Here is a 24,073-nt window from a genome sequence, read left to right on the forward strand (position 1 = left end):
GCTGAGTGGCCCTGGAGGAACCTAAACTGGACGTCACTGAGCAGGTGCTGCTTGACAGCTCTGTTACTGACACCTTCCATCACTTTACTGATGATTGAAAGGAGACTGATGAGGCAGTAATTGGCCGGGTTGGATATGTCCTGCTTTTTGTGTACAGGACTATTTGGGCAATTTTCTACATTGTCGGGCAGATACCAGGGTTGTAACTATTCTGGAACAGCTAGGTGAGGGGAGCGGCGAGTTCTGGAGCACAAGTCTTCAGTACTACTGCTGGAATGTTGTCAGGGCCCGTAGCCTTTGCAGTATCCAGTGTCTCCAATTGTTTCTAGATATCACGTGGAATGAATTGAATTGGCTGAAGACTGCTATCTGAGATGCTGGGGACCATTGGATGGGGCCGAGATGGATCATTCACTCGGGACGTCTGGCTGAAGATTGCTGCAAAAGCTTCAGCCTTATCTTTTGCACTGATGTGCTGGGCCCTTCCATCATTTAGTTTGGGGATAGTTGTGGAGCCTCCTCCTCCAGTGAGTTGTTTAATTGTCCACCACCATTCGCCACTGGACGAGGCAGGACTACAGAGCTTAGATCTGATCCGTTGGTTGTAAGATTTCTTAGTTCTATCTTATCACTTTCGCTGTTTGGCATGCAAATAGTCCTCTTCGGTGGCTTCACCAGGTTGATTCCTCATCTTCAGGTATGCCTGGTGCTGCTCCTGGCATGCTGTCCTGCACTCTCCATTGAACTGGGGTTGATCCCCTGGCTTGATGCTATTGGTTGAGTGGGGGATGTGCTGGGCCATGACGTTACAGATTGTGCTGGAGTACGATTCTGCTGCTGTTGGTGGCCCACAGCGCCTCATGGATGCCCCGTGTTGGGTTGCTAGATCTGTGTGAAGTCTGTCCCAGTTAGCACGGTGATAGTGCCTCACAACCCGATAGAGGTTGTTCTGAATGTGAAGGCGGGACTTCGCCTGCACAAGGACTGTGCGATGGTCACTCTTACCGATACTGTCATGGACAGATGCACCTGCGGCTGGCAGATTAGTAAGGATGAGGTCAAGTATGTTCTTCCCTCTTGTTGGTTCCCTCACCACCTGCTGCAGACCCAGTCTAGCAGCTGTGTCCTCTAGAACCTGATCATCTTGATCAGTAGTACCGCTGCCGAGCCACTCTTGCTGGTGAACATTGAAATCCCCCACCCAGAGTACATTTTGTGCCCTTGCCATCCTCGGTGCTTCCTCCCAGTGTTGTTCAACATTGTGGAGTATTGATTCATCAGCTGAGGGAGGACAACATGTGGTAATCAGCAGGAGGTTTCCTTGCCCATGTTTAACCTGAAGACTCCATGGGGTCTGGAATCAATGTTGAGGACTCTGAGAGCAACACCCTCCTGACTGTATCCCACAGTGCTGCCCCCTCTGCTGGATCTGTCCTGCTGGTGAGACAGGACATGTTTAGGAATGGTGATGGTGGTGTCTGGGACATTGTAAGGTATGATTCTGTGAGTATGATTATGTCAAGCTGTTGCTTGAGCAGTCTGAGACAGCTCTCCCAATTTTGGCACTAACCCCCAGGTGTTAGAGAGCAGGACTTTCTATGGTCGACAGGGCTGTTTCTGCCGTTGTCTTTTCGAGTGCCTAAGTCGATACCAGGTGATCCGTCCAGTTTCATTTATTTGAGACTTTGTAGTGATTGGTACAACTGAGTGGCTGCTGGACCATTTCAGAGGGCAGTTGAGAGTCAACCACATTGCTGTGGGTCTGGAGTCACATACAGGCCATACCAGGCAAGGATGGCAGATTTCCTTCACTGAGGAGCATTAATGAACCAGATGGGTTTTTCCTGACATTCAACGCGATTTCATGGCAATCAGGAGATTCCTAATTCCAGATTTTTAAAACTTGAGTTCAAATTCCACCATCTGCCATGGCAGGATTTGAACCCAGAACTCCAGAACATGAGCTGGGTTTCTGGATTAATAATCTCGTGAGAACACCGCTAGGCCATTGCCTACCAAGCCACGATTGCTTGGACAGGAACTTGCAGGCAGTGGTGTTCCTATGTATATGCTGCCCTTGTCCTTCTAGATGGTAGGAGTTGAGAGTTTGGAAGGTGCTGTTTAAGGATTTTCGGTCAATTTATGGAGTGCACCTTGTAGATAGTACACACGGCTGCTACTGAGCGTCAGTGGTGGAGGGAGTGAATGCTTGGAGAGGTAGTGCCAATCAAGTGGCTGCTTTCTACTAGATGGCGTCCAGCTTCTTGAGTGAATTTGCACCAATCCAGACAAGTGGGGAGTATTCCATCACACTCCTGACTTGTGCCTTGTCAATAGTGGACATACTCTGGGGAGTCAGCAGATGAGTTGGGCTTCTTCTTAGGGAAGAGAAGGTTATGTGGCAATTTAAGAGGTGTTCAAAATGGTGGCACATTTAGATAGATATATCTACCCTGCTCCACTCCACTCATGAACAAGAGGAGGTCATAAATCCAAACATCAGCAACAGCATCAGGATGAGGCCATTCAACCCTTCAAGCTTCCTCTGCTAGTCGAGGTAAATAGGTAGAAGCTGATTTGAGGCTATTCGCAAAAGACACGAGCATGATGAAAAGAATTTTACTTTTCACTGGTGTGATCTGGAACGCACTGCCTGTAAGAATGGTGGATTCATATTGAAGAAATAATTTTTAAAAAAGGATTGAGTGAGCACTTGGAAAAGGAAAATTTTGCAGGGCAATGGGTAGAGAAGATATTTGGATATTTCCCTCAAAGAGGTAACACAGATACAAATGGGCAAATGATCTCCTTTTTTAGTGGGATTCTTCAGGAGAGTGTGCCCTTTGTCAGGAGTGAGAATGGGGCGGTCAGGTCTGACTGTGCCCAGCCCAATGGTGAAATGTTCTTTGAAAGGGAGGGGACAGAAAATAATTGATCCCCAATCATCTCCTGGAGGAATCAATTATCCCCCACCCACCATCCCCAGTGCTGCTGCCTTTTAAACAATGTGCCATTTGCCACTCTCTGACTCTGTTCCTCATCCAAGGTCCGTTAACCCATTATTGTCCTTCTATCCTACAGCTACAATACCAGAAGTGTTTGGTGGCTACAGCTCCCAGAGGGAGATCGAAGAGGGCCACTCGCTCACAGCCATCCCCTTCAGGCCTGAAGAAGCACCTGTCTTCCCCAGTGATTGATGGCGCGGGTGCCACGCCTGGACCCCTCCTTTCCGCCCCCAAGTTCACCAGTGGCTCCAATCTGAAACATGGCATCCTGGCCCTGCTGGATACCTTTAAACACAAGCACTCGGTGTTGAAAATGCCATAGTGTCACAGAGGGAGGTGTTGGGGGGAGGGGTGGGGTGTGGGGGAGTGGCAGAAGTGGACAAGGATGGGGAGTGGTTCTTCAGGTGAGGTTGGAGAAAGGGGGCCTTGGTCAGTTGGGGTGGTGAGTGATGGGGCATGTTAGTGGGTGGGACAGGGATAGGGTCTTGGGAATGGGAGAGGAACTAGAAGCCACAATTGGTGGGTTTGAGGGGGAAGGGCACGAGCTATTGGGTAACAAGTTAGGAGTGGGAGGGGTAAATAGTTGTGAGGGTGGGGGAGATATTAAGGGAGATGTGAGGTTCTGTGTGAAGGGTGAATGTCAGATGATAGAGTGCCAGGTTAGGTGGGGAGGGTGTTTAGGCACAAGGGAGGACGGAGGTGAAAATGGGAGAGTGGACGTGATGGGGAGTAAGTCAGTGAGATGTGGGCGGGGGTTGAGACGGAGACACCAAAAGTGGTAGGGAGTTCTGTGTCGGATGTGGGTGGGCACAGTGGGTATGAGGGCCGGTTCATTGAGAAATTGGGAGAAGGTGGGGGAAGATGGGGGGGGAGGAGGGACCACACACAAGGGACCTGGTTTTAATCAGTAATTAATCTTAGGTGATTGACAACTATAGAACTAATAATGAGTTGCATTTATTTTAATTTTATAGGAGTGTGGTGGAACAAATGGGAAGGTTCCTCTTTGGAGAGTTACTGCATTATCAGAATTGTATGGAAAATCAAATTCCGTTTGGTTGCAATTTAAGCTGCAGGTAACACTGGAGACTCAAATTCCTGGAAGACAAGCTTACAACCACTTGGTGAGGTCATGTTCTCTCAATGAATGTTTCTCATGGACTCTTCCCTAATGCCTGGTGCTGCACTGTTGGAAGAATTCAGGGAGAAACAGGGAGAATATTCCCCACCCGAGGCAATTCACTTCCTTTGCTCCCTCTACTCCACTCCACTCATAAAGGAGGTCATAAGGTCAAACATCAGCAACTGAGGCAGGATGAGGTTATTCAGCCCTTCAAGCTTCCTCTGCTGGTTGTCATCATGGGATTTGTACCCATGTATACAGAGCATTAGCCTGGGCTCTGAATGACTGGTCCAACGAGATTATGGTTAAGCTGCTGTATCCGCCATTCAGGGAGTCAAGAAGGATAAAGCTAAGATAGGAAAATGGAGTTGAGTTCAGTGATCAGAGGGCAGTATAGCCTCCTGCTGGGTGTGGTGGGGCCTTTGTAGGTGATCAGGCCACATGCTCCTCTCGTAGGGGCAGTGCTGGCGTCAACAGAAACTGCTTCACATTTCCTCCTCATGGCCAGGAAATCTGACCTGTGTTTCACTCGATAAAGTTGCAGCCATTGTAAAACATTCTCAAAGGTGATGTTATCACTTTGAGTCCCCCATAATGATTCAACCACAGGGACTGGCAAAGAACGATGTTGTGAACAGACCATTGTTTATTAAATAAACTGAATTGTGAATGTGAGAATGGTGGCCTTTTTTTAATAGTTTCAGCTGACAGATATTAGAACTCTCCAAGCGATACTTGGTCTTGATACTTTAATTGTCTCAGACAATTTTTGTCTCTTGGTCCTGTCCTATTCACTGCCCTCCCTCTCCCCTTTTCAACCCAGTCAATAACTGGTGAAGGAGCATAAGCAGGCGAACTCACCATGATCATTTCCTCTTCAGGCATTGGCGTCCTTTTCCTTTGAATCAGGTCTCTGTCCCGGCCTCAGCAATGATCCAGCTCCTATCAAAGATGCAGACAGTATCCTCTGTCACTGTGACAAAGAGAAACTTCCCTCTGTTTCTCTCTTTAGCCTCTGACATAGGATCGAAATAATGAGCGACTACAGAGCTCTGAGCTGCAGAGAGATCGAGGAGGTTAGTGCATGGACCATCTGTGGTTAATATGTAGGTACAAAAAGTAACAATGAAAGCTAATAGAATGTTATATTTTATTATGCAAGGGACTGGACGTAACAGTAGGGAGGTTATGCTTCAGTTACACAGGATACTGGTGAGACCACTTCTGGACTACAGTACTGGTCACTGTACTTATGGATGGTAATGTGTCAGAAGGAGATCAGGGAAGGTTTACTAGACTAATACCTAGAATACATAGATTGCCTTCTGAGGCAAGGCTCCAGCTAAACCTGTATCCTCTAGAGTTTAGAAGAGACGGAACTGAAACATGAAAGATCCTGAGGGGACCTGACTGGGTAGATGATGAGGGAGAATCTAGAACTCAGGGCCATTGCACCATTTAATTCTGAAGCTATGCCCTCTGGTCCCAGACTCTCCTGAGGGGAAACAATCTCTTAGCATTGGCCCTGTGAAGTCCCTAAAGAATCCTATATGTTTCAATGAGATCACCACCCATTCTTCTAAACTCAGGGGAGCAGAGTCCCAAACCTGCTTAGTATTTGCTCATTAGAAATCCTTTCATACCAGACACCATCCTAATGAACCTTTCCTGAACTGCTTCCTATGAAAGGATATCGTTCCTTAAATAAGGGGATTAAAACTGTTCTCTGTACTCCAGATGTGGTCACACTAGAACCTCGTAAAGTTACAGTAAGACTTCCATACTCCCATATTCCAGACCCCTTGAAACATGGGCCAACATTCCATGAACCTCCCTGATCACCTGCTGCCCCTGTGAGCTAGCTATCTGTGTTTGTGCACAAGTCTCCCCAGGTCCCGTGGTGTCGCAACTTTCTGCAATTTTTGTCCATCTAAATAATACTGTTCTTTTTGTTCTGCCTTCCAAACTGAACAACTTCACATTTCCCACAATGTGCTCTATTTGTCAGCTTTTTGACAATTTACTCACCAGTATCTCTCTGTAAACTGTTTGTATCCCTCTCACAACCCGCCTTTCCACTTATTTTGGTGTCAACTGCAAATTTTCCTACTGTACACTTGTTTCCTTCCACCTGTCATTAATGCAGTTCTCAAATCCCCAACCAGTGGAAAAAGTTTATCTTTACCTACCCTGTCTTTTGTGGTTAATATCTTGAAAACTTTGACCAGATTGCCCGTTAATCTTCGAAATTCCCAAGAAAACAGGTCTACTTTGTACAATTTCTCCTCATAACTTAACCCCTGAAGTCCAGGTATCAGTCTTGTAAACCTATGCTGTACGCCCTCCAAAGCCAAAACATGGTGCTCAGGTCTGTTCACAGTTTAAACTATCAGACAAGGAACTGGAGTGGTCCACTGGACCATGGTGTTTGTTCCACCATTCAGTATACTTGTAGCTGAACATAACTCCACTTCAACTTCAGTTTCCAATCCCTCCATCCTTTAGATCCCTGATATCTCAGCTAGTGGCAGCCTGTAGTGTCACCATCTTTAAGCTAGAAGCTCTATGCTCAGGGACTTGATGTCCAATGGAGGAGGCATTTCTAAGTGGGCCAAACTGGGTGACGACCAACACATGCTAATGGCAGGTGGTGAGAGCAGGAGAGATTCCTGGTCATCTATATTATGGGAAGAATATTGAAGTCTCAACCAACACTATCTGTAGCTTCAGGCTACAACATGTAGGTAAAAGGGCATGTTGCTCTAAACGACTGGGACTCTCCACGTGAACTGCAACACAGCACCAGCCCGTACAAAACCTATCAGTCTTCAACGTTAAACACATTCGACGACACAGCAGTTACCACCTACTGAGTTAAGAAGTTCTTCATCTTTAAATGAACAACCCCTGACCTTAGACCATTAGCGTGTTTGCACACTCTTATTAGGGAAGGGGAGCAGTTGGAAAGGCCTACTGTTAAGATTGAAATTGCAGTTAACCTTTCTCTTCTGCATTCACCAGTTGTCACAGCAGCTTCAACTTAATGATTCTGGTGGCTCAGACGTACAATACATCAGATCAGTTACATTAGTTTACCTGACAAACGTTTTATAGAAAGGTGACCGACAACAATATTAGATTTCCAATTATGGGAGAGAGTAAACTGCAAGTCTGTCAAATGAAATAATCAACAATAAACAGGGAATTTAGGAGACCACAGCATACCAGCAAGGTTCAATGCAAGCTGGAAGAACAACATCTCATCTTCCACTTGGGGACATTACAGTCTTCAGGAGTTCAATCTTGAGCTCAATAACACAAACATCTCTCTCCAATTCAAACCCCAAACCCCAGGACCAGTCATGACATGGGCAGAAGTCAGATAACATCAGGTTATAGTCCAACAGGTTCATTTGAAATCACAAGCTTTCGAAGCGCTGCTCCTTTGTTCAGTCTGACGAAGGAGCAGCGCTTCAAATGCTAGTGATTTCAAATAAACCTGTAGGACCATAACCTGGTGTCGTCTGACTTTGTCCACCCGAGTCCAACATTGGCACCTCCACATCCAGTCATGACATGGGTAGCTTTCAACACAGCCAACCCAATTCCATCCCCTCATTATTACCTATCTGGCTTTTCTTCTTCCCTGGCTTACTATTAACCATCCCTTTGTCTGCACAACTTTTTTATTTTCTCTCTCTGGGTTCCCTCAGCACCTACGTGCTCACTCCTTCCCTCTCTCACCCCTCCCCAGGTATCAACAAAAACTCCATTTATTGATGCTGCCAAACTTGCAGAGTTTCTCCTGAAAACTGCTTTTGTTTCAGATCGTCAACATCCACAGCTCTGTTTTCTCAGGGAATCAAGGGTCAGCCGTGGTCTTAGTGAACGGTGGAACAGGCTCCTACTCCTTATGCCCTGTGCAATCCTGACCAGTCGCTGGGGCCTCACAGAGACAGCAGGCCAATTTGGTTTCTGGAATAATGCAAACTCAATTTGCTAAATCGCCGGCATTTATTTGCAGTCGCTTTCCAGGTCTGTTACAGGGCAGCCTACAGTGCTGCGCTGGGCCAGCCCACAGCTAACGGAGCCCCATTACAGGGAGTGAATGATGGTTCTGTTCCGCAGTTGTTGCACATACTCCTTGGCTTGGTCAAAGCCAGTTGTTGCCTTCTTCAGTGGGGGGCTTCCTTCCACCAGCTTGACAAAGTAGTGGCAGTAGACTTTGTCCATGATGCCAAACATCCCTCGCCCATGGTAGCGAATCCTCTTCAGGTACTGACCCTTACTTGAGAATGACTCAGCTGAGACGGGTAGAGAAAAGAAGTTACAGGAAATCAATATTTTTCCTACAATGAGATAATTTACTTTTACCCTCCTACTGTCCTGACTTCTACAGCCAGCCTATGGCTCAGCAGAAAGCAGACTTGCCTCTGAGACACAAGGTTATGAGTTCAAGTCCCACGATTAGACCACAAAAATTTCAGCTGACACTCTCCTCAGCACTCCTTCAGTATCACACCAGAGTGCTTGTCTTTTAGATTTCAAAGAAGAGCACAGGGGTTCACCCTGGTGTCCTCAGCAAATATTTATCCCTCGAGATAGCAAGAACCACAGATGCTGGAGTCAGAGACAACACAGTGTGGAGCTAGAGGAATACAGCAGGGTCCTGACCTGAAATGTCGACTTTCCTGCTCCACTAATGCTGCTCGGCCTGCTGTGCTCCTCCAGCTCCACACTGTGTTATCTCTAATTTATCTGTCAATATAGTTATTACTACATTACTGCATGTGGGAGCTTTCTGTGTGAAAATCATGTGCCATATATTACAGGATTGACTACACTTCAAATTATTTCATCAGCTATTATGTGCTCTCAGATTCTAGTAGATACCGGGAGTGCAAAATAAATGCCTGTCTTTTTAATTATTTTGGAACGAACCCCGCTGGTAGCATAGCAATCATATCACAGGACGCGCAATCCCAGGCCTTGGCTGAAGCTCTGGGTTCATGGGTCCAAATTCCAACACAGCAGCTCTTTTTGTTTCTAAAATCCATTTGTGGGATGTGGGTGTCACTGACTGGCCAACATTTATTGCTCACTGCACTCCAGATGGTAGCAGTGAGCTGCCTTCTTGAACTGTTGCAGTCCACCTGAGAGATTTGAAATTCAGTTAATAAACTGAGAATTCCCTCCCCAAACTTCCTCACTTCTTTCTCCAATATTAAGCTGCTTCTCAATACCTACAAGCTTTGGGCACTAATATCTCCTGATATAAAGGGGCCTGGCTGATGGTGACTATGACAACTGTTGATTGTTTCAAAAACCCACTCAGTTCACTCATGTCCTAAAGGGAAAGAAATCCACCATCCCTGCCTGGTCTGGACAGTATATAACTCCACACCCACAGCTGTGGGTAGACGATTCTTAACTGCCCCTGAAATGGCCGAGCAAGCTACCCCAGTTCCAGGGTAATTAGGGACAGGCAACAAAAATTGGGCCTTGCTAGTGACCCCCTCATCCCATGAAAAAATAAAGGAAAAAACTAAAAGCAAGGATTTAGTTATTTATTACATTTCTGTCTGGGGGTAGTTGCTGGGTACAGACTGGCTGCCACATTTCTGAAATTACAGAACTTTTAAAAAAAAAGCACAAACAAAAGCAGAATTTGCTGGGAAAGTTCAGTTGAGCTGCTAGACCCAAAGTGTTAAATCTGATTTCTCCCCACAGACACTCCAGACCTGCTGAGCTTTTCCAGCAATTTCTGTTTCTGATTTACAGCGCCCGCAGTTTTTCGGGTTTTTCAGACAAGCGCCTCGTATCAAAACATAATTTCAGTGTCAGTGATGGTGAAACTAACAGACTGCATTACTGGGTCTGTTCTTACCTATGTACAGGTTCGATCTGTACTCCAGATTGTGGTTCCTGACAGCCATTTCTTGGGCTTCCAGAAGAACCTGAAAGAGGCAGCGAATAGGAGCACAGACTGAAGCATGCGATGAATGGACTACACACCCCAACTCCAACAAGAAAGCAGTGAGATGGAGAGAGTGTGAAAATAAATGAACTTGAATTTGTACAACCTGTTCACCAGGTCAGGATGCTACAAGGCACTTTACAGATAATGAAGTACGTTTTTATTTCTTTATTCATACACGGGATGAGGGTATCGCTGGTGGGGCAGCATTTATTGCCCAGAAGACAGTTAACAGTCAACCACATTGCTGTGGGTCTGTCACATGTAGGCCAGACCAGGTAAGGATGGCAGTTTCCTTCCATGAAGATATGTTGTTAAAGCTTGCTGTTTACAAATAGTTTGCTGCATTCCTACAATACATTTTTCTGAAGTGATATTTTCAACTGAGGCTCCACCTGCAACATCCACAGTACTGGATCAGCGTCACTCAGTTAAACGTGTGATAACACTTGAGGTTCCTTAGAGACTCAGCTGGAGAGGTCAATACCATGAGGCTGTTGTCTCTCGTGGAGGTTTCTGAAACTACAGGATATAATTTAGGTTATACCAGAAATAGCTGGTAAAGTTCAGCAGGTCTGGCAGCATCCCAATGACACTTCCTCTTGAGCTTTATCAGCAATTTCTGTTTTTGATGTCGGCTTTGGGATTAGGGTTGGTCAGAACACCAGAGAAAACGCCCCTGCTCTCCTTTGAAATTGCTGGAAAAACTCAGCAGGTCTGGCAGCATCTGTGGAGAGAAGTGTCAGAGTTAATGCTTCAGGTCGAATGACCCTTGCTCTTGAGCTTTTCCAGCAATTTCTGTTTTCTGTTTTTGATTTGCAGTTCTTTTGGTTTTTAAATTAAGAATAGAATACCTGCTTATTTTGTTGCTGTTTTTGGAAGCTTGTTCTGCATAAATTGCCTGCCATTTGCCCTATATAACGGCATTGAAAAAGCACATAATTTGCTGTAAAGCAGTTTGGCATGACAGGTGCTATATAAATGCAATGATTTCTTTCACTGTGTCAGTGTTTAAAAATGAGCCCTTTAGGCCAGATGCTTCAATATCAGCAATTGCCCAAACCACCCCGTTCTTCAAGTCAATCTCTTACCTCCAACATAACCTTCGCTCCCTTTTTGTCATTGAACTGCAGCTGGGCAACCGCTTGGTCGAAGGTCATCCCTCTGATCTGCAACACAAACCTTAATGTTCACATCCTTCAAACATTTACCACAATCTCCAGCAGCATCATTCCGAGGCTCTCTACACAGCACCAAACCCATCCTCTAGAAAGACAAGTGCAGCAGACGCACAAGAACATGAGTTGCACATGTAAGACAGAGATAAGGAGGAATTTCTTCTCCCAAGGGCAATGGGTCTGTGGAATTCTTTACTACACAGGCCTATCGAGGCTGGGACGTTGAGCATCTTCAAGGGTGAGGGAGACAGATTTTTACACAGTAAGGGGATGAAGGACTATGGGAAAAAGGCAGGAAAGTGGAGTTGATGATCATCAGATCAGCCACGATCCCACTGAATGATGGAGCAGACTCAATGGGCTGAATGGTCTGCTTCTGCTCCTACGTTTTCTTGACTTATCACAACTTGCACGTTGCTTTCAAACCTCTCACCATCCTGACTTGGAACAGCAACAGATTTCACTGCTGCTTTACTCTTGCTGGGTCAAAATCCTAGAACTACTTTCCTAACAGCACCGAGGGTGTCCATATACCACAAGAACTGCAATGGTTCAAGATGGTGGCTCACCATCATTTTCTCCAGGGCAGTTAGGAATGAGCAACAAATGCTTACGTTTGCCAACACCACCCATAAACTGAACATTTTTTAAAATCCAAGCTAGCCAGACAAACAGAAGAAGCAGAAAGAAGAAAAAAAAATCATTGAGGAACCAATCCAGACATGGAGCAAAACAATCTGCTTTTTCTGCTTGGGACCTGACCCTCATTCTGTAGCCTGACAGTTCCTTATTTTGGGATGGCTAAAGGTTGAATAACATTCAAAAACGTGTATAGGAAGCAGTCCTTTGCTCCACGCAGCTTATTTCACAAAACTGGCGTCGTGACAAAGGAAAAAGCAAAATACTGTGGATGTAAAACAAACACAGAAATGCTGGAGAAACTCAGTTCTGAAAAAAGTGGTACATCACTCTTGAAACATTCACCTTCCCCACAGGTGCTGCCCGAGATTCTCCAGCGTTCTCTGCATTTGTTCCCGACAGAGAAAGTTGGGAATACTTTGGAAACTGTCTGAATGTGATAGAAGGGAGATCAGGCAGCACTTGTCCTTGTAGTATAAGGGATTATGTCTGTGCGAGATGCTAATGTGAAATAGTCTGTATTTCACCCTTGATGATCTTGGTCTCCCTTACAGCTCCGTGCCAAGATGAAGCACTGTAAGATGCTTCTTAACGCAAGACAGTGCTTCTGTAACCTCAGCAGATTGTGCAAATATTCTTGAACAGCATTAGGAGGTCAGTGCTCACCCCTTTCCCTGCGCAGTGTCTCATTTTGCTGGCAAGACACAATTTACAGCTGTGGTCAGTAGAAGGTGAGGAGTTATTACAACAATGAAACTACAAAGAAGAGAGCTGAAGATTCTTTCTTGGTGAAGGCATCCACAAGCAAAGGCACCTTTAAAAAGGAGCACACTGAGTTGGGGATTACCATCTCAGTCATCCAGCTCACCCATGTGTCCCAGGACTGGCACTGCCTGTCATGACAAGGAGTGAGACCAGGCAAGTGGCTAAATCTCCAAGGACATGTGGACCAGCTTCGAGAAGAAGGGGCTTTCCTTTGTCCCAGATGGGGAGAGTAGGGAATTCTGATTAGTAGCAGCGGGAATGGGACTGAGGTGAGCAGCCTCTCCACCTGAGCTGCCTTTGAGCAGTATCCAATTTCCTAGAGAACATTTGTTTACCTTTAACATCACATTACACAATGTGCAGAAAACAGGGCCTTATCATTTACACCAGATACGTTACAAAAAAATCATGAAATATGTTAACATTTATGACACGTGCACTACCAAAATAACCAACAATTGACGTGATATTTTCTCCAGGCACATTACCATAACAACCATAAAACATACTCACCATTTTTGCCAGATACCACATTTTGTCCTTGCTGTATTTGATTTGTCTCCTGCAGTGGTAAACTTCCTGTTGAAACAAAGCAATTTTTATAATCAAATGCTCAGCCTCGGCACTGTACAATTCCTTGTCTGCGCCTCGGGCAATAGGACCATGTAGCACACTGCTCCTGCTTTGCATAAAGGACCTTAGTGATCCGTGCCTGATCAGACACCATCACACTTGACCCACACACTAACACAATCAGAGCCTCAGCACTTCCAGATCAGGCCTGTGTGTGCAGAAAGCTGTGGAGCCATTAAAGGAACACTGAACATGTAACATGAACTCATTATCGCAGGGAGGTAGTTACGTTGAATAGTACAAATGCAGGAAGGAAAATAGAAGTCCCGACCCAAAATGTCAAATTTTCCTGCTCCTCTGATGCTCCCTGGCCTTCTCTGTTCCTCCAGCTCCACACTGTGTTATCTCAGACTCCACCATCTGCAGTTCTTTTCTTCGCACACAGAGAGTGGCGGGTGTGTAGAATGTGCTGCTGGCAGTGATAGTGCAGTCAGATACTTTAGAGACTTTTAAGCGACTCTTGGACAGGTACATGGAGGATACTAAAATGTAGGGTATGCAGGGTAGATCGATCTTAGTGAGATAATAGGTTGGCACAATATCGTGGGCCAAAGGGCCTGTACTGTTCTGTGCTCTTACTATCTCTAAGGATAGTAGAATGATGCCCTTTAATGTAAGGGGAATGGAATAAACAAGATTAGATTAGATGCCCTACAGTGTGGAACAGGACCTTGGGCCCAACAAGTCCACACCGTCCCTTGAAGCATCCCACCCAGACCCATCCCCCTAAAACCCACACACCCTGAACAGTATGGGCAATTTAGCATGGCCAATCCACCTAGCCTGCACATCTTTGTGGGACTGCGGGAGGAAACCGGAGCACCCAGAGGAAACCCACGCAGACACAGGGAGAATGTACAAACTCCACACAGACTGTCGCCCGAGGTTGAGAATCGAACCCGGGTCTCTGGGGCTGTGAGGCTGCAGTGCTAACCATTGAGCCACCGTGCCGCTCTAAGGATGTCTTGCTACAGTTGTAGCAGGCACTAGTGAGATCACATCTGGAATACAGTTACAAAAGGACATTGTTGCATAAGAAACAGTTCACACAAGGCTCACTCCACTAAGTTGTGAGAAAAGGTTGGACAAACTGGGCCTGTTATCCATTGTAGTTTAGAAGAGTGAGAAGCGATCTTACAGAGGCATGTAAAATCCTCAGGGGATTTGACAGGGCTCATGGTGGTGCTTCCCCTTTTGAGAGGGGTAGATACATCGTTGAGTAACAAGTGAGTCTGAGGGTAGCGGCAATCAGATGGACCATGATATTATCGAATGGTAGAATAGGCTCTGGGACTGAATTGCCTCCTATTCCATTACATTCGCGTACATAAAGTGGACACTGGATAAACTTCGAGATGACAAGGTGTGGAGCTGGATGAACACAGCAGGCCAAGCAGCATCTTAGGAGCAGGAAAGCTGACGTTTTGGGCCTAGACCCTTCATCAGATAAACTTCTATTCCTTTGCCACATGTGCTTGTGGTGATGGATTATACGAATGTGAGGCTTAAACACCAGCGTCGACAAGTTAGGCTGAATGGCCTCTTTCTATGCTGAATGTTCACTGCCACCTGAGAACAGGCTCAACAACAGGGGCAACTTACCACGGGTCTGCGAGGCTCATCTGGCAGCTGCGGAGGGTAAACCACTCGGTTCTTCCTCTCCCAGCTCTTGGCAGGTAAAGGGAGGCTGCTGTGTATGTGTGACTGAGGAACAAGGCTGCACGATGCAAGCAATCTGTAAGCAGAGGCATAATAAAGTTGTGATTTATGATACATCTCAATACTTAAGAATCAAGGAGCTGTTCAGCACAGAAACAGGCCCTTCGGTCCAACTTGTCCATGCCGACCAAATATCCTAAATTAATCTAGTTCTATCCACCAGAATTTGGCCCATATCCCGCTAAACCCCTCCCATTCATATATCCATTCAGATACGTTTTAAGTGTTGTAATTGTACAAGCCTCCAGCCACTTCCCCTGGTGGCTCATTCGCTTCAAGTACCACCCTCTGCGTGAAAAGGTACCCCTCAAGATCCACAGATTATCCCTTCATCATTTTATATTCACAGAGGAAACATTCCGATGGCTTGCTCAAATTTCCAATTGGTGCAGTGGGTGTTAGAAGGGAAATGGTTCTGCGATGGCAATGTCAGAAGCAGAGGATTATACTCTGGGGCACAGATTCAAAGGCAAATATTGCAGTTGGCAGAATTTACATTTAATAAATTTGGAATTTAAATTTAGTCTGATAATGGTGACCACGATATTAACATCAAATGTTGTAAAATCCTATCTGGGTCACCAACATCCTTTGGGGAAGAAAACCTGCCATCCTTACCTGCTTGTGCAACCCCTGCCATGGCCTGCAGACCCAAGGCAACATAATCCTGAATCATCCTCTGACCTGACTTAGAAGGTTGAAAGGCAATTAGGGGTGGACAATAAACACTAGCCTTACCCAAATTCCATTAAAGAACAAAAAAAATTGCCAAGAATCAGCTGGATGGACAAAGACAAAAATGTGTGGATGAGTTCATGTGTAGATGTTCAGCAATCAAAAGGAGTTGCCAAGTACAGTTACAGAGAGAAAGGTAGAGCAGGGATCGTCTCCCTCGTGCCCTGGGCCATGATTTATCGCAATCAAAAGCACTTTAAAAAAATGGCAGATTTACAGTTTAACTTTACCCCACTGTAACATCATTTGGAGGCTTAAAAAATTGTTGGAACCCCTTATGGAGAACTGAGGACAGTGGGGTGTCAGAGAAAAATCTGAGACCACGTGACCCTGCTTGAGGTCCCAACCTCTACCAAGGGAAGAAACACTCCAAGAAATTACAGCAGTGCTGTTTGTGGGAGCTTCCTGAGCATAAATTGGCTGCAGGTTTTCGGACATTACAACATTTTCCAAGATGGTGAAGCACCACTCTGAGGTTGCAAGAAGCAACACTAAGTAAATGCAAATCTTTCTTCAGGGTTCATAATGGCAGTCTTACCTGCTGTGAATGTGGGTCAGCAAACTCCTGATAAATGCAGCACCTACAAGACAGAAAACAGAGAGTGAGGGAGGGTGAAGCGGAAGCAACACAGCACTCACTGAGCTGCTGGAGGGTCAGGAGGGGAATACACTCACTGAGCTGCCGGGGGAACGGGTTATGCACTCACTGAGGGGGAGGATAAGGCTGAGAGGGAGCCCTCACTAAGGGAGATTGATGAGGGTGCCATCACTGAAGAGGAGGATGAGATTGAAGAGGGAGCTGTCACTGAAGGGGGAGGGTGAAGATGAGGGAAGGTCTTCATTTTGGGGCAATGAGGTGGGAGTCCCTCGTGTGTGTGGGGGTAAATGGTGAATGGGGGGGAATTGGTGAATGGGGGGAGAACGGTGGTGAAGTGGGAGGAGAACGGTGGTGAATGGGGGGGCGAACGGTGGTGAATGGGGGGGGCGAACGGTGGTGAATGGGGGGGGCGAACGGTGGTGAATGGGGGGGGAACGGTGGTGAATGGGGGGGGAACGGTGGTGAATGGGGGGGCGAACGGTGGTGAATGGGGGGGGCGAACGGTGGTGAATGGGGGGGGGGAACGGTGGTGAATGGGGGGGTGAATGGGGGGGGAACGGTGGTGAATGGGGGGGGAACGGTGGTGAATGGGGGGGGGAACGGTGGTGAATGGGGGGGGAACGGTGGTGAATGGGGGGGGAACGGTGGTGAATGGGGGGGGGAACGGTGGTGAATGGGGGGGGAGCGGTGGTGAAGGGGGGGGAGCGGTGGTGAAGGGGGGGGTGAATGGGGGGGGAGCGGTGGTGAAGGGGGGGGGAGCGGTGGTGAAGGGGGGGTGAATGGGGGGGGAGCGGTGGTGAATGGGGGGGGGCGAGCGGTGGTGAAGGGGGGTAAATTGGTGGTGGTGGGGGGAAAACGGTGATGGGGGGGAACGGTGAGGACTGTGGAGGAACGGGGACCTCACGGAACGGGGGGAGTGGGTAGGAAGCTCCGGGGAGGGGGGGGGGGGTCTCTTGGAGCTGACTCTCTCAGAGACACAGACTCCGACCTGAGAGAGAAGCCGCCATCTTCCCCAGACCTGAGCAGCCGCCGCCCGCACAACCGATCACCCACCCACTCGCTCTGCTATCGATTACCCGGCCTCACGGCTCGATCGCTCGACTGTCGACTATTTTGCTGCTCTTCCCGTCCCCTGGCCATTCGGCCCCTCGCCTGGGGGTAGCAGCTGCTCCATCAGCTGTGGGTTCGAGTCCAGGCCGGACAAGGACTGAATGGAGGTTGGGGGGGAAGAGAGGAATTAAACCAGATAAAGAATATGATAGTGAATAAATGGAAATGGAAGAGAGGAATAAAAAGGGCGATAGATAATAGAGGTGGGGGGAGGGAGAAAGAATTAGGGAATCCAGAAAAGAAAGGTCTGAGAGGAATATAGAAAAGGAAGGCTTTGGGAACGGGATTAGACAGGCAGTGATGGGGGGGGGGGGGTGGAATTAAGGATATACAATGCTCAGGGAGACAGAGAGCTGGGGACAGTGTATGTACAGAGCTAGGAATGATATTTATGTAAAAACAGGTCTAAAGAAGCTATATTGCTGGGAGCTTTATGGCTGGAATAAACATATACACAGAGACAGGAGGTATATGACAAGGTGTGGGGGATACATAGCAGAGGAAACGTCTCTATACAGGTCCTGGGAAGTATGTAGCTGGAGTAAACATTATATACAGGGCCGGGGGAAGATATGTAGCTGGAGTAAACATTTACAGGTCTAGTGGACGTATATAAGCTGGAGTAAACATTATATACAGGGCCGGGAGAAGATATATAGCTGGAGTAAACATATACAGGTCTAGTGGATGTATATAAGCTGGAGTAAACATTATATACAGGGCCAGGGGAAGATATATACCTGGAGTAAACATTATATACGGGTCTAGTGGACGTAAATAAGCTGGAGTGAACATTATATACAGGGCTGGGGGAGGTATATAAGCTGGAGTGAACATTATATATGGGGCTGGGGAGGTATATAAGCTGGAGTGAATATTACCTTCCCCCAGCCCCGTATGTAATGTTCACTCCAGCTTATGTACCTCCCCAGCCCCATATATAATGTTCACTCCGGCTTATATCCCTCCCCCAGCCCCGTATATAATGTTCACTCCAGCTTATATACCTCCCCCAGCCCCGTATACAATGTTCACCCCAGTTTCTATACCTTCCTCCAGCCCCGTATATATAGAAGCTGGAGTGAACATTATATACGGGGCTGGGGAGGTATAGAAGCCGGAGTGAACATTGTATACGGGGCTGGGGGAGGTAATTAAGGTGGAGTGAACATTATATACGGATGTAGGGGGAGGGACAACTTTAGACAGAAGGAGGGGAGAGGGATAAATCGAGAAGCCGAGGGGAGGGGAGGGGAAGGGAAGGGGAGGTGCATAAGGAGGAAGAGCGGACAGAGCTGGGAGGAACAAGCGGAGACTGGGAGCGAGCGGACCCACGAGGAGAGAGGCGGAGGCGGGGAGAGTGTGTGAGCGTCGGGGACAGAGAGAGAGTGTGGGTCGGGAAAGGGGAGATACAGAGAGCCCCCCCCCCCCGGGGAGAGTGACTGTGAGAGTGACCCCCCCCCCCGGGAGAGTGAGAGTGACCCCCCCCCCGGGAGAGTGAGAGTGACCCCCCCCCCCCCCCCCCCCCCCGGGGAGAGTGACTGTGAGTGTGACCCCCCCCTCCCCTGGGAGAGTGAGAGTGACCCCCCCCCCCCGGGAGAGTGACTGTGAGTGTGACCCCCCCCCGGGGAGAGTGACTGTGAGTGTGACCCCCCCCTCCCCTGGGAGAGTGAGAGTGACCCCCCCCCCCCGGGAGAGTGACTGTGAATGTGAACTCCCCCCCCCCCCCCCTCCCCCGGGGAGAGTGAGAGTGACCCCCCCCCCCCCCCGGGAGAGTGACTGTGAGTGTGACCCCCCCCCTCCCCTGGGAGAGTGAGAGTGACCCCCCCCCCCCGGGAGAGTGACTGTGAATGTGAACTCCCCCCCCCCCCCCCTCCCCCGGTGAGGAGTGACCCCCCCCCGGGAGAGTGACTGTGAGTGTGACCCCCCCCCGGGGAGAGTGACTGTGAGTGTGACCCCCCCCCTCCCCTGGGAGAGTGAGAGTGACCCCCCCCCCCCCGGGAGAGTGACTGTGAATGTGAACTCCCCCCCCCCCCCCCCTCCCCCGGGGAGAGTGAGAGTGACCCCCCCCCCCCCCGGGAGAGTGACTGTGAGTGTGACCCCCCCCTCCCCTGGGAGAGTGAGAGTGACCCCCCCCCCCCCCGGGAGAGTGACTGTGAATGTGAACTCCCCCCCCCCCCCCCTCCCCCGGTGAGAGTGACCCCCCCCCGGGAGAGTGACTGTGAGTGTGACCCCCCCCCCCCCCCGTGAGTGTGAGTGTGACCCCCCCCCCCCTCCCCCGGGGAGAGTGAGCCCTGAGGCAGCGCGATGCCGGGGAAGTTGCTGACTCCATCCCCGAACTGGTACTGCAGCTGCTGTAGCGATACCAACCCCCGGGGAATCCTCGGCTTCGGAGCCAAGAACAGCATCTTCCTGCTGGAGATCAGTCCAAGCCAGCCTCTTGTCCTCGGTATGCACGGTGTTCGGGGCTGGGGGAGGAAGCTGCATTTGTATATCTCCTTCCTCATTCCTCCCCAGAGCACCTACTCTACATGTTTACCGCACCGATCTCCTCCCCCACACCTCCTTTCTGGCAAAGTCATCCCAAAAATCTGCCTCCCTGATCTCAGGCTTTCCTGTCCCTCTGTAACCCCCCCCCCAACCAATGCCCAAATCACGGTGATCCATCAGCTCTGACCTTTCCCTGATCTCCATCGTTTGGATATTGGTGTTGACCCTGTCTTCAGGACCTGGGCCCCTTGGGGCTCACTTGGCTGGACAGCTGGTTTCTGATGCAGACTGACACCAACAGCATGGGATCCATTCCTACATGTTGGCATGGTGGCTCAGTGGTTAGCACAGCTGCCTCAAGGTGCCAGGTACCCAGGTTCAGTTCCAGCCTCGGGTGACTGTCTGCGTGGAGTTTGCACGTTCTCCCTGTGCCTGTGTGGGTTTCCTCCCACAGTCCAAAGATTTGCAGGTTAGGTGTATTGGCCGTGCTAAATTGCCCAAGATATCCAGGGATGGGTCTGGGTGGGATGCTGTGAGGGTCGGTGTGGACTTGTTGGGCCGAAGGGCCTGTTTCCACACTGTGTAGGGATTCTATGAAAAACTGTCTCAACTTATCTGGGAAGACCCTCGTTCTTGACCTAACCAGGCTAAACCACCACCAGTTGTCTGGCTGCCTCTAATGAAAGAGCAGGCCCCCTGGGACATTGGAGACTTTACCTTTAGCTGCCTAGGTGCTATGGTCTGGAATTCACTCCCCGAAACTCTCCGTCTGTCTTTCCTCCTACAAGACAGTTCCGAATACCCCTCTCCTGGACCTGTCCTCGCATGCCTCGTGTCAAACTTTGCTTCATAACTCCTCCATTCCCCCGCCGCCCCTGTTCTGTGAAGTGGCTTGGGATCTTAAGTCAAAGGCATTGTATTGATGCACGCTGCTGTTGAGACAAGGATTTATCTGTGATTTATTGTAAGATTGGGAAAATAGAGGCAGAATATTCAAGTTTCCTTAATCTCTTGGGGTTTGGAACAAGAACCAGATGGAGACAAAAATCGTTAATGGGGTCCATGATCCGTTATCCATTTCTGAAGAAGGGTCTAGACCCCGAAACGTCAGCTTTCCTGCTCCTCTGATGCTGCTTGGCCTGCTGTGTCCATCCAGCTCTGCACCTTGTTATCTCAGATTCTCCAGCATCTGCAGTTCCTGCTGTCTCTAATCCAAATTGGGAGCTGGTTAACTAAGTGGAATTGTGCTAATGATGACGTGGACTAATTATAAACGAACTGGCACAGCATTTGTTGAAAAACTTATCCTTAAGTTAGATACAACGGGGTTAGCAATAGTTACCCATCTGTAACTGCCGTCAAACTGAGAGGCATCCTGGGTCAGTTCAGAACTGGAGGTTGGAATGACCATGGAGGCCAGACTGGGTAAAGACCAATTTCTTGCTGAAGAATGCTTGTGAGCCACTTGGGATTATTTACAACAGTTGATGCTGATCGCCGGTGGTGGTACATACTATCAGTTCTGGTTTATTACTTAAATTGCACCAGCGGCAGTGAGGGGATAAGGGGGGGGTTTGAACCCATGAACCCCCTCCCCCCCCCCCACCCCCCACCCCGAGCATTAGCTTGGGTTGAGGGTTTACTAGTCCAGTGACATTTTCACTACAGCACTGTCTCTCAAAGCGACGGTGCAGTGGCAAAATGATCTGCTCCAGTTGTAGGAGATACTTTGATCCCAGTGTTTGATAAATTGATGTGTTTGTCTATGTAATCACAGTGATGTTTTGTATTCTTCTATTTTTTTGTCCAGCCCCCTCTTGTTTTATCCCAGTCTCCTATTCCTGATGGTAGGATTTCTCAACATCAGGTTAAATTACTGCAGCCCTATTGCAGAATATAACAGTCTCATGTTTTATTCTTTACAGGAGAGTTGGCAGGACACACGGAACGGGTCACTGGGTTCACCTTTTGTCAGCACCCGGGTCTCGAAGATATCTGTGCCAGTACGTCTGATGACGGCACTGTTAAGGTCTGGGATATTCGGACTAAAAGTGTACTGCAGGAACACTCAGCTCACCAGGTCAGTCTTAAACTCAGTCATCCTGATTTACTCATGCAACTTTGACTTATTTGCTGTTTGATTTGTCTGATGGTTTATTGGAAACATAGAAACTAGGAGCAGGAGTAGGCCATTCTGCCCTTTGAGCCTGCACCACCTTTCAATATGATCATGGTTGGCCATCCATCTCAGTCCTCTGTTCCCACTTCCTCTCCCAATGCTTTGATCCCATTAGCCCTAAGAACCATATCTAATTCCTTCCTGAAAGTCTTTAATGTTCCGGCCTCAACAGGTTCCTGTGGTAGTGAATTCCCCAAACTCACCATTCTCTGGTTGAAGAAATTTCTCATCTGTGTCGTAAATTGCATACCCCTTATACTTAGACTGTGACCCCCTCTGCTCAGGACTTCTCAGACATCAAGAACTTCCATCCTTCTTTTGCACCCTGTACTCCTGTTAGAATTTCATAAGTTTGTGTGAGATTTAGTGGGTGGCACAGTGACTCAGTGGTTAGCACTGCTGCCCTATAGCACCAGGGACCCCAGTTCAATCCCAGCCTCGGGTGACTGTCTGTGTGGAGTTTGCACATTCTCTCTGTGTCTATGTGGGCTTCCTCCGGGCGCTCCGGTTTCCTCCCACAGTCCAAAGATGTGCAGGTTGGGTGGATCAGCCACTTTCAGGGATGTGTAGATTTTTTGGATTCCTAAGGGTTTTTGTCTGGGTGGGATACTGAATTGGTCAGTATGGACTTATTGGGCCGAAGGGCCTGTTTCCACACTGTGGGGATTCTATGATCTCTGATCTCTCGTCATTCTTCTTAACTCTAGTGGATGTAGTTCTAACAGCCCAGTCTCTGCCCACGTGTCAGTCTCGCCATCCAAGAAATCAGTCTGGTAAACCTTTATCTCTCTCCCTCCATAACCCAGAACATCCTCAGATAAGGAAATGATAACTGCATGCAATACTCCAGATGTGGTCTCACCAAAATTTTGGATAATTGCAGCAAGACATCCCTGTCCCTGACCCTGAATCCATATTATTATGGAATGGCCTCTAATTTGTACTAACCAGAAATGATTTGCTTTTCTGAAAGGCCCATGATGTCCAGAGGATTTGTCGCTGATGGAGTTCTCTCTTTGTTTAAGCCTGACCTGTTGTAATGTAGGAAATAGGTTCTAGGATAATAAGGATAGAATGTAGAATAATAGGTCAGTACAGTATTGTGGGCTGAAGGGCCTGTACTGTGTTCTGCTGGCCTGTGTTCGTAAATGCAGCAGCCAATTTACACACAGGAGGCTCCCAGAAATAGCCGTCCGATGATCATGAGATCTCTCTTAATTCATTGAGGGGTAATTGGCTAAGATGTCAGACACTAACTCCCTTGTTCTCCTTTGATATAGCTCCTTGGGAACTTTTAGCTTCATGCGAGAAGAGTGACAAGGTGTCAGTTTAATATCTCAGCCAAAATATAATGCCACTCAAGCAGCTTTCCTTCAGTATTGTCACAATTTGCTTGGGCCTCTGGGGCAGGACGTAGTCTCACAGCCTCCACGTGCAGTTGGGGAACCGCCAATAACCTGATGTCTCTTGTCACAAAGGGTTGCCAGTGCTTTTTGTCCCAATCAGTGTCCTTCCCTCCTGTCAATAAATTGTTGTGAATGTTTTGATATTCTTTCATTTGTCCTGAAGAGTAAAAACTTCGGTAACAGGACTTTCTTTCTTAGCAACAATCAGGTTGTCAAAAATCAGGAGACTGTGTTTAGATTAGATTAGATTAGATTCCCTACAGTGTGGAAACAGGCTCTTCGGCCCAACTAGTCCACACTGCCCCTTGGAGCATCCCACCCAGACCCATCCCCCTATGACCCACACACCCCTGAACACTACGGGCAATTTATCATGGCCAATCCACCTAGCCTCCACATCTTTGGACTGTGGGAGGAAACCGGAGTACCCGGAGAAAACCCACGCAGACACAGGGAGAATGTGCAAACTCCACACAGACAGATGCCTGTGGCTGGAATCGAACCTGGGTCCCTGGT

At 48.1% G+C, this 24,073-nt stretch overlaps 3 protein-coding genes across 4 annotated transcripts in view; 2 read left to right on the forward strand and 1 right to left on the reverse strand.

The window, feature by feature from the left end:
• apbb3 (amyloid beta (A4) precursor protein-binding, family B, member 3) overlaps positions 1–3,337 on the forward strand; it is an 89,153-nt gene extending 85,816 nt beyond the window's left edge. The window contains exon 12 of the mRNA XM_048543410.2: positions 3,082–3,337. Coding sequence (XP_048399367.1) covers positions 3,082–3,327 — 246 coding nt within the window. The 3' untranslated portion in view covers positions 3,328–3,337. The remainder of the gene's footprint in view (positions 1–3,081) is intronic.
• A 1,417-nt stretch (positions 3,338–4,754) lies between these two features.
• On the reverse strand, positions 4,755–17,437 carry mrpl22 (mitochondrial ribosomal protein L22). Its single transcript, XM_059650550.1, has 7 exons — positions 17,361–17,437; positions 16,313–16,355; positions 14,923–15,055; positions 13,201–13,266; positions 11,197–11,274; positions 10,016–10,085; positions 4,755–8,432 (listed from the first exon to the last, which is right to left on the reverse strand). Exons 1-7 carry the CDS (start codon positions 17,377–17,379, stop codon positions 8,224–8,226), a joined length of 618 nt encoding a protein of 205 aa, XP_059506533.1. The 5' UTR covers positions 17,380–17,437; the 3' UTR covers positions 4,755–8,223.
• Positions 17,438–19,765: 2,328 nt separating this feature from the next.
• The window catches only part of gemin5 (gem (nuclear organelle) associated protein 5), a 72,977-nt gene continuing 68,669 nt past the window's right edge, over positions 19,766–24,073 (forward strand). For both annotated transcript variants that reach the window (XM_048543619.2, XM_048543620.2), the window contains exons 1-2: positions 19,766–19,931; positions 21,898–22,052. In XM_048543619.2, coding sequence (XP_048399576.1) covers positions 19,790–19,931; positions 21,898–22,052 — 297 coding nt within the window. In that variant the 5' untranslated portion in view covers positions 19,766–19,789. The remainder of the gene's footprint in view (positions 19,932–21,897; positions 22,053–24,073) is intronic.

Source organism: Stegostoma tigrinum, chromosome 13 (assembly GCF_030684315.1).
Source record: "Stegostoma tigrinum isolate sSteTig4 chromosome 13, sSteTig4.hap1, whole genome shotgun sequence".
NCBI classification, from domain to species: Eukaryota; Metazoa; Chordata; class Chondrichthyes; order Orectolobiformes; family Stegostomatidae; genus Stegostoma; species Stegostoma tigrinum.